This window comes from Bufo gargarizans, chromosome 4 (assembly GCF_014858855.1).
Source record: "Bufo gargarizans isolate SCDJY-AF-19 chromosome 4, ASM1485885v1, whole genome shotgun sequence".
Lineage (NCBI taxonomy): Eukaryota > Metazoa > Chordata > Amphibia > Anura > Bufonidae > Bufo > Bufo gargarizans.
The window spans coordinates 810,648-821,429 of record NC_058083.1 but is presented as its reverse complement, the minus strand read 5'-3'; the positions used below and the strand labels follow the sequence as shown (position 1 = coordinate 821,429).

Genomic DNA, 10,782 nt, shown 5'->3' with positions numbered 1-10,782 from the left:
TAAAGGGGCAGCCACTGTGGGGGGTCACTGTTAAAGAGGTGGGCACTGTGGAGATCACTGTTAAAGGGGCGGGCATCGTAGAGGTCACTGTTATGGGGGAAACTGTTGATATATTTTTACGACACACGGAAACATTAAATGAAATAGATGAAATATACCTTTGCAAGTTGGGTCTTTCTGTTAATATATCTATATACAGTGAATATAAAAAGTCTACACACCCCTGTTAAAATGTCAGGTTTCTGTGCTGTAAAAAAATGAGACAAAGATAAATCATTTCAGAATTTTCTCCACCTTTAATGGGACCTATAAACTGTACAACTCAATTGAAAAACAAACTGAAATCTTTTAGGTGGAGGGAAGAAAACAAAAAAATAAATAAAAATAATATGGCAAAAGTTTGCACACGCTCTTATAACTTGGGATGTAACTGTGTTTCGAAATATCACATTCACAATCCTGATAAATAGGAGTCAGCATACACCGGCCATCATGTAAAGTGCCTCTGATTAACCGCAAATAAAGTTCAGCTGCTCTAGTTGGTCTTTCCTGAAATTTTCTTAGTCGCATCCCACAGCAAAAGCCATTGTCCACAGAGAGCTTCCAAAGCAGCAGAGGGATCTCATTGTTAGAAGGTATCAGTCAGGAGAAGGGGACAAAATAATTTCCAAGGCATTAGCTATACCATGGAACACAGTGAAGACAGTCATCATCAAATGGAGAAAATATGGCACAACAGTGACATTACCAAGAACTGGAAAAAAAAAAAAAAAGAAAAACTGGTCTGGGAGGCAACCAAGAGGCCTACAGCAACAATAAAGGAGCTGCAGGAATATCTGGCAAATACTGGCTGTGTGGTACATGTGACAACAATCTCCCGTATTCTTCATATGTCTGGGCTATGGGGTAGAGGGGCAAGATGAAAGCCTTTTCTTATGAAGAAAAACATCCAAGCCAGGTTACATTTTGCAAAAACACATCTGAAGTCTCCCAAAAGCATGTGGGAAAAGGTGCTATGGTCTGATGAAACCAAGGTTGAACTTTTTGGCCATAATTCCAAAAGATATGTTTGGCGCCAAAACAACACTGCACATCAACAAAAGAACACCAAACCCACAGTGAAGCATGGTGGTGGCAGCATCATGCCAAGGGGCTGTTCTTCTTCAGCTGGAACTGGGTCCTTAGTTAAGCTAGAGGGAATTCTGAACAGTTCCAAATACCAGTCAATATTGGCACAAAACCTTCAGGCTTCTACTAGAAAGCTGAACATGAAGAGGAACTTTATCTTTCAGCATGACAACGACCCAAAGCATACATCCAAATCAACAAAGGAATGGCCTCACCAGAAGAAGATTAAAGTTTTGGAATGGCCCAGCCAGAGCCCAGACCTGAATCCAATTGAAAATCTGTGGGGTGATCTGAAGAGGGCTGTGCACCGGAGATGCCCTCGCAATCTGACAGATTTGGAGTGTTTTTGCCAAGAAGAGTGGGCAAATCTTGCCAAGTCAAAGTGTGCCATGCTGATAGACTCATACCCAAAAAGACTGAGTGCTGTAATCAAATCAAAAGGTGCTTCAACAAAGTATTAGTTTAAAGGGAGTCTGTCACCTCCATATGGCCATATACAGTGCTTACATGGCTCTGTAGCACACCTATACAGGATTGTAACGGTACCTTTGTCTTTGTCTTTAGACTTGCACCAGCAGGAAAAACTGAGTTTAATTCATATGCAAATGAGCACTCGCAAGTGCCCAGGGAGGAGTTCAGTGTGTAGGAGCCCAGGCTGCTCTGCCTTCTTTTCACTTTACTCCTCTCCAGCCTCTGCCTTTGCCCGCCCTCCAAGTCTCTTGCCTCATCGATAGGTCCGGACTTGAGGGCGGGCAAAGGCAGAGGCTGGAGAGGAGTAAAGTGAAAAGAAGGCAGAGCAGCCTGGGCTCCTACACACTGAACTCCTCCCTGGGCACTTGCGAGTGCTCATTTGCATATGAATTAAACTCCGTTTTTCCTGCTGGTGCAAGTCTAAAGACAAAGACAAAGGTACCATTACAATCCTGTATAGGTGTGCTACAGAGCCATGTAAGCACTGTATATGGCCATATGGAGGTGACAGACTCCCTTTAAGGGTCTGCACACTTCTGCAACCATATTATTTTATTTTTATATTTTTTCTTCCCTCCACCAAAAATTTTTCAGTTTGTTTTTCCCTTGAGTTGTACAGTTTATAGGTCACATTAAAGGTGGAAAAAGTTCTGAAATGATTTATCTTTGTCTCATTTTTTTACAGCACAGAAACCTGACATTTTAACAGGGGTGTGTAGACTTTTTATATCCACTGTATATATATATATATTTATGTCAAAATGGCAAAATAAAAAAAAGGAGAAATGTCCTCACAGGTCTCCGGTTTTGATGTTCTGCAGCAGCTGCGGCTGTGTTATAAGGCAGTAATTGCAGCTAGAAGGCACTGCCAGGCACAGCCAGCGACCTCTTCTCACTCTTTGGCTGACAGTTTTCTGTCTGCTCATAGTCTACACAATCCTTCCTCTGTCTGATTCCGGCATTCCCCTTCTCTGTCCCTGACACTAGAATACAATCCTGATTGTGTCTTTTGACTGTCCCCAAAATAAATTTTCCTTGCAGACACTGCAAGTCCCAACCCCCTCATTCACAGCCCAGTACAGAATGACTTTCTGCTCGTTCTGTTCGGGCACCTCCCTGTCTGCGGCAGCACTGATTGGCTCATCCATGCTGTCTGTCAGCCCGGGGTCCAATCAGGGCAAGGCCACCCCCCACTTCCTGTCAGGGTCATGTGAGAACCCTTCTTCTTCCTCTTTTTCCCGCTAACACGTGCACTAAAACTATGTTACGTGTAGTTATAGTGGACTCATCCGAAACAGACCTGAAAAGGTTCATAACTCGGAGTCTGGTTGAGCGCAGTCCTCACCTCTGACCACCAGGATCTCGCCCTGCTCTAGACTGCAATGTCTAATGTCAGCGTCAATGAGCAGGAATTACATTTCTCGGCCACCAGTAATAATTTGATGCCTCACAATGGACGGTCAATGATACATCTCAGTCTCATTTTTCATCTTCTGCTTTATTACATTGATAAATGTCACTATGATCGCTGAGAAGGAGGAGGAATCTGGCTATAATGGGGGTGTATTCAGACTGAGCACCTGGGGCAGCGGATCCGGCCCTGAGTGTCTTCACCGCTGTCACCTCCCAGGTTTATCTGCAACTAGAGAAGGAAAAGCCGCGAGAAGAGAGAATTACTGAGGCTGATCGGCGATGTGTCCTCCGCTGTGAGGGACGGAGATGCATCCGGCCGCCTCACATCACTTATTCCACATCCATGCACTGTGAGCTACAAATGACGCAGCATTTCTGTTTTCCTGGACAATCACTGTCCACTTCACATATTCCAGGTGGCATCTCGGATGAGCACACGGTTAGAGGTACTGGTGGGCATGTTCCGGGCGTCTCTGGAGAAGAAATGGTCATTGAGTTAGATTTCCAGATGTAACTATAGAAACATAAGACACAAAGTATCGACACTACATATCCTGAGTGACTGGAAGAGCGGCATCAATGAGAGAGATATCCAGATAATGGCAGAATAGTGAGTGCAGCTCTGGAGTATAATACAGGATGTAACTCAGGATCAGTACAGGATAAGTAATGTAATGTACAGTACAGACCAAAAGTTTGGACACACCTTCTCATTCAAAGAGTTTTCTTTATTTTCAGGACTATGAAAATTGTAGATTCACACTGAAGGCATCAAAACTATAAATTATCACATGTGGAATTATATACAAAACAAAAAATGTGAAACAACTGAAAATGTCATATTCTAGGTTATTCAAAGTAGCCACCTTTTGCTTTGACTACTGCTTTGCACACTCTTGGCATTCTCTTGATGAGCTTCAAGAGGTAGTCACCTGAAATGGTCTTCCAACAGTCTTGAAGGCGTTCCCAGAGATGCTTAGCACTTGTTGGCCCTTTTGCCTTCACTCTGCGGTTCAACTCACCCCAAACCAGCTCGATTGGGTTCAGGTCCGGTGACTGTGGAGGCCAGGTCATCTGGCGCAGCACCCCATCACTCTCCTTCATGGTCAAATAGCCCTTACACAGCCTGGAAGTGTGTTTGGGGTCATTGTCCTGTTGAAAAATAAATGATGGTCCAACTAAAACGCAAACCGGATGGAATAGCATGCTGCTGCAAGATGCTGTGGTAGCCATGCTGGTTCAGTATGCCTTCAATTTTGAATAAATCCCCAACAGTGTCACCAGCAAAGCACCCCCACACCATCACACCTCCTCCTTCATGCTTCACGGTGGGAACCAGGCATGTAGAGTCCATCCGTTCACCTTTTCTGCGTCGCATAAAGACACGGGGGTTGGAACCAAAGATCTCAAGTTTGGACTCATCAGACCAAAGCACAGATTTCCACTGGTCTAATATCCATTCCTTGTGTTCATTAGCCCAAACCAGTCTCTTCTGCTTGTTGCCTGTCCTTAGCAGTGGTTTCCTAGCAGATATTCTACCATGAAGGCCTGATTCACACAGTCTCCTCTTAACAGTTGTTCTAGAGATGTGTCTGCTGCTAGAACTCTGTGTGGCATTGACCTGGTCTCTAATCTGAGCTGCTGTTAACCTGCGATTTCTGAGGCTGGTGACTCGGATGAACTTATCCTCCTCAACAGAGGAGACTCTTAGTCTTCCTTTCCTGGGGCGGTCCGCATGTGAGCCAGTTTCTTTGTAGCGCTTGATGGTTTTTGTGACTGCACTTGGGGACACTTTCAAAGTTTTCCCAATTTTTCGGACTGACCGACCTTCATTTCTTAAAGTAATGATTGTAACGGACCGTTTCAGCAGACAAGGTGTTAAAATCCGTTTAGGCGATATGCCCCTTTCTGAGAGACAGGCACAGCTACTGCAGAACACCAAACTCCCGAACTGGATACAAAATAGCACTCCAAACTGGAACCTCGCGAATAGCTGCTAGCAGACGAACAGGAAAAGCATACAGTCAGCTTACACTCCTGGCAATCAATTTCCAACAGAATACAGGGAATCCCCCCAATGATGAGACAAGGCTCCGTGTTCAGGGTCAAGCAGTGGTCTGACGTGCTGGCACACCCAGCCTGGTTTTTATTACAGTTCTTGCAAATACAGGACAGATACAACACATCCCCACAATGCATCATGGTTTCCTCCTCTCTGTCCTGGAGACAACCGAGGCCAATCCAATTATCTCTCAGGACAAAGGGAAGTCGCCAATACACATGTGGAGACAACAGGACAGACATCACCATTTAAACACACAATGGGACAATAGAAACACACCCACACAAAATCCTCCCCTCTGCCGGTGATGATTATTGAACACACTGGCGAATATAATTATCAAAGGCAGAGAAATACAGTTTTATAAAACATATCACAGGAACCCCAAAACATGCAATAACCCCATAACCAATATATCCTCGGAACCGGGGGATCTGTCTGGGTGAACCACATATCCAAAATTCACCCACATCCGTTCAGTAGTTTGGAAGATACAGTTACACTGAAAATATACAAGTTATACAGAAAATAGTCACTAATAAATGTGTCCCCTGTTTGGTAGTTTCAAACTACTGAATGATGTCTCTGTGTACCAAATACAGGCAAGATAGCAGCGTGTTGAAGAGTCAGAACAGTGTCTGTGAGTTAAAATGGCCGCTATCTATTGTTCTCACCATGTGCTTCATCCAAGCAAGTAAGGCAAATGATGCAATCCAGGGACAGAGGGCTCCGTCCCAAGTGCCTTAAGACCCAATAACTTAAGGGACCATAATCCCAGGGCAGGAGGCTGGCAAACAGCCCCCTCCAAAACACCGTGGCGAGGTTGGTTTCGCCACACATCCCCCCTTCCCAGGGAAGACTAACCAGATACCTGACCTCACGCCGGTCGGTACCTGAGTTAGTCTGGCAGCCCACCCACAACCCAATACTGGACCTGCTGAATTTAGTAGCCTGTCTCTGTCCAGTGAATCCACCAAGGTTATATTGGTAGCTGGTACTCCCGGTCTCTGTGTTGCTCCCTGGCTTGGAGTGGAGGTTGCTTTGTGGGCAGGTATCAGCGGTACTCTGCCCTGGTGCCAGCGTTACCATGGAAGAAGCCTGGTTGGAGTCTGGTTGTTGGAGGGGGAAACCGAGTGTCCCCCATTTGGCTAAACAGCCCTGTTGCTGGGGGACAGGACCGACTGTCCCTGCCCCCTGTGCTGTAAGTGCAGAGACCATGGTCCCATCTGCACAGTTGTGGGCTTACTGTCTCCCCCTGGTGCGTTAAGCTGCTGCTGGGGAGAGGGGGTAACGAGCTCCTCTCCCATACATACTTCCAGCCGCTGGGGAGGGCGACCGACCGCCTCCGCTCCCAATACAGTGTCCTGCTGCTGGGGAAAGGAGACTGGGCTCTCTATTCCCCGTAGGACACTCTGCCGCTGGGGGACAGGACCGACTGTCTCTGTCCCCTGTAACTCCGCCTGCCGCTGGGGAATGGAGACTGGGCTCCCAATTCCCCAAAAATCATGCTGCTGCTGGGGGGCAGGAACAACTACCTCTACCCTCTGTAACTCAGCCTGCCGCTGGGGAGGGAGGACGTTGCTCTCCTCTCCCTGCATTTCACACTGCCTTCCCGGCATATCACTCTGCTGCTGGGGGGCAGGAACAACTACCTCTGCCCCCTGTAACTCAGCCTGCCGCTGGGCAGAGAGAACGCTGCTCTCCTCGCCCTGCACTTCACACTGCCGCTGGGGAATGGAGACTGGGCTCCCTCTGTCCCGCAACTGTAACTTCCGATGGAGGTCCACCCAACGTGGCAGCTGACCGTCACCTTCTGCCTGGTATAGTAGGGTCTTGAACACTAGACTCCTCACGAACTTCACGTATTTCTCAGCTGGATTGGGTCTGAAGAAGTTCAGCCGCAACCACATCATACGGTCAAATTCCTCAACAGAGTATCTGTACTCCTCTGCTGGTTCCATCCTGGTGCTTTTAGGGTCGCTGTACTGAGACATGCGTTGCCCTTAAGTTGTAAAATCCAAAGAAATGGTGTCTCCTGTAGCTGTCCTTCTGGCTGTAGGAACGATCCCGCTGCTGCCACCAATTGTAACGGACCGTTTCAGCAGATAAGGGGTTAAAATCCGTTTAGGCGATATGCCCCTTTCTGAGAGACAGGCACAGCTACTGCAGAACACCAAACTCCCGAACTGGATACAAAATAGCACTCCAAACTGGAACCTCGCGAATAGCTGCTAGCAGACGAACAGGAAAAGCATACAGTCAGCTTACACTCCTGGCAATCATCTCCAACAACATACAGGGAATCCCCCCAATGACGAATCAAGGCTCCGTGTTCAGGGTCAAGCAGTGGTCTGACGTGCTGGCACACCCAGCCTGGTTTTTATTACAGTTCTTGCAAATACAGGACAGATACAACACATCCCCACAATGCATCATGGTTTCCTCCTCTCTGTCCCGGAGACAACCGAGGCCAATCCAATTATCTCTCAGGACAAAGGGAAGTCGCCAATACACATGTGAAGACAACAGGACAGACATCACCATTTAAACACACAATGGGGCAAAGGAAAAACACCCACACAAAATCCTCCCCTCTGCCGGTGATGATTATTGAACACACTGGCGAATATAATTATCAAAGGCAGAGAAATACAGTTTTATAAAACATATCACAGGAACCCCAAAACATGCAATAACTTCATAACTAATATATCCTGGGTGAACCACATATCCAAAATTCACCCACATCCGTTCAGTAGTTTGGAAGATACAGTTTTATGCCAGTTACACTGAAAATATACAAGTTATACAGAAAATAGTCACTAATAAATGTGTCCCCTGTTTGGTAGTTTCAAACTACTGAATGATGTCTCTGTGCACCAAATACAGGCAAGATAGCACCGTGTTGAAAAGTCAGAACAGTGTCTGTGAGTTAAAATGGCCGCTATCTATTGTTCTCACCATGTGCTTCATCCAAGCAAGTAAGGCAAATGATGCAATCCAGGGACAGAGGACTCCGTCCCAAGTGCCTTAAGACCCAATAACTTAAGGGACCATAATTCCAGGGCAGGAGGCTGGCAAACAGCCCCCTCCAAAACACTGTGGCGAGGTTGGTTTCGCCACAATGATGGCCACTCGTTTTTCTAAACTCAGCTGCTTTTTCCTTGCCATAGTACAAATTCTAACTGTCTATTCAGTAGGACTATCAGCTGTGTATCCACCTGACTTCTCCACAACGCAACTGATGGTCCCAACCCCATTTATAAGGCAAGAAATCCCGCTTATTAAACCTGACAGGGCACACCTGTGAAGTGAAAACCATTTCAGGTGACTACCTCTTGAAGCTCATCAAGAGAATGCCAAGAGTGTGCAAAGCAGTAATCAAAGCAAAAGGTGGCTACTTTGAAGAATCTAGAATATGACATATTTTCAGTTGTTTCACACTTTTTATTATGTATATAATTGCACATGTGTTAATTCATAGTTTTGATGCCTTCAGTGTGAATCTACAATTGTCATAGTCATGAAAATAAAGAAAACTCTTTGAATGAGAAGGTGTGTCCAAACTTTTGGTCTGTAATGTATGTACACAGTGACTGCACGAGCAAAATAGTGAGTGCAGCTCTGGGCTATAATACAGGATGTAACTCAGGATCAGTACAGGATAAGTAATGTATGTACACAGTGACTGCACCAGCAGAATAGTGAGTGCAGCTCTGGAGTATAATACAGGATAAAACTCAGGATCAGTACAGGATAAGTAATGTAATGTATGTACACAGTGACTGCACCAGCAGAATAGTGAGTGCAGCTCCGGGGTATAATACAGGATGAAACTCAGGATCAGTACAGGATAAGTAATGTATGTACACAGTGACTGCACCAGCAGAATAGTGAGTGCAGCTCCGGAGTATAATACAGGATGAAACTCAGGATCAGTACAGGTGCTGTATATTATTTATGTACCTAATGGAAATGTATGTAATGGCAGTAGAAACATTCCTTCTAGAGGAGCACACAGAACCTTGTGGAGCTATCATATGATGACACATGAAGTGCTCACAGGTCCACACTTTGGAACATTAATGTGCTCATAGTAACAGAGTAACATAGTACATAAGGCCAAAAAAAGACATTTGTCCATCCAGTTCGGCCTGTCATCCTGCAAGTTGATCCAGAGGAAGGCAAAAAAAAAAAACTGTGAGGTAGAAGCCAATTTTCCCCAATTAAGAAGGAAAAAATTCCTTCCCGACTCCAATCAGGCATCAGAATAACTCCCTGGATCAGCGACCCCTCTCTAGTAGCTATATCCTGTAATATTATTGCGCTCCAGAAATACATCCAGGCCCCTCCTGAATTCCTTTATTGTACTCACCATCACCACCTCCTCAGGCAGAGAGCTCCATAGTCTCACTGCTCTTACCATAAAGAATCCTCTTCTATGTTTGTGTACAAACCTTCTTTCCTCCAAACGCAGAGGATGTCCCCTCGTCACAGTCACAGTCCTGGGGATAAGTAGATGATGGGAGTGATCTCTATACTGACCCCTGATATATTTATACATAGTAATTAGATCTCCCCTCAGTCGTCTTTTTTCTAAAGTGAATAGCCCTAATTTTGATAATCTTTCAGGGTACTGTAGTTGCCCCATTCCAGTTATTACTTTAGTTGCCCTCCTCTGGACCCTCTCCAGCTCTGCTCCTTGCGTTAGTCCTCACAGTCATGTGATGCAGTTACAGTCCTGATAATTGCCGGGCTGCCTGCCACCATTGAAGCTGAATTTACCTCTGAGATGTGTTTGTGGTAAAGCAGATTTTGGCAGATCAGGTGGAGCTGGTCATGTAACCATACAGCTGTCAGATTCCTTCACCAGGGGCCAAATCCTGTCTAATAATGAGCTCCATCTACTTGTTGGGTTTGCTTTCTAATGAACTTACCCTTGATGGGATGTATGCATAGTCTGGTGCACAGAGTCCTGCAACACTTTTGTTTTCCATAACAGTCATAGTCCGATTTGCACTTCTCAGCAATAATTGTAAGAGCACAGTTTATTAATGGATCTAGGGAACATTTTCCAGGTTTCTCTGTAAATAAAGAAGTTGATGTGTCACAAACGTATCAGGTAGTTACATGTCGCCTCTTATAAACCAGATTCAAAAAGTGACAAATATCAGTAATAAACACTTTGGTCGAATGATCCCGTCTGTCTCTGGCACTCCTATAGAAAAGAATAGAGTAATTGTGGACATTTCTGACCAGCCACTCCGTCCATTTCAGGTGGGCTTCACAGGATACAGAGCCTCCATTATCGTGCTCTGAGGAGGGGGGGTTAGAGAACCCATAGGACCCTCACCAATCCAATAGTGGATAGGGGACTACTTTCTTTAAAAGGAAGTTGGAATAATCCTTTAATGTTGAAATAAAATTTGTAAAAATAAAATAATAATGTAAAGGTGCATTTTGTGTCCCTCGCCAACTCTGCGTACAATTATCGGGAAGGAACAGTTCCGTCCTGATAACTGTCTGCTGCTTGTTAGTGGAGGGGAAGAACTACATTTACACTTACAGGCTGGTGTCATGGAAGATGTGTGCACACCTTGTACTTGTTCCGCTACTTGCGGGCTGCGCGGGCATGAGTTCAGTCACTTCGGTGCGCAATCCTGTCCTGCGGCGCGTGATCCCGAGAGACTGTGACCTCCCGCGGTGGG

General features: G+C 45.6%; 1 protein-coding gene across 2 annotated transcripts in view; it reads right to left on the bottom strand.

Moving 5' to 3' along the window:
- Positions 1 to 3,078: 3,078 nt before the first annotated feature.
- The window catches only part of LOC122935564 (omwaprin-c-like), a 30,451-nt gene continuing 22,747 nt past the window's right edge, over positions 3,079 to 10,782 (bottom strand). Inside the window, exons 2-3 of one of the 2 annotated variants that reach the window (XR_006388797.1) lie at positions 9,860 to 10,158; positions 3,079 to 3,485 (exon numbers count right to left, since the gene is read on the bottom strand). Coding sequence is in view for 1 of the 2 variants with exons in the window: in XM_044291331.1 (XP_044147266.1) it covers positions 3,343 to 3,485; positions 10,012 to 10,158 (290 nt within the window). In the remaining variant the exon portion in view is untranslated. The remainder of the gene's footprint in view (positions 3,486 to 9,859; positions 10,159 to 10,782) is intronic. The other variant, XM_044291331.1, reaches the window with a different exon arrangement.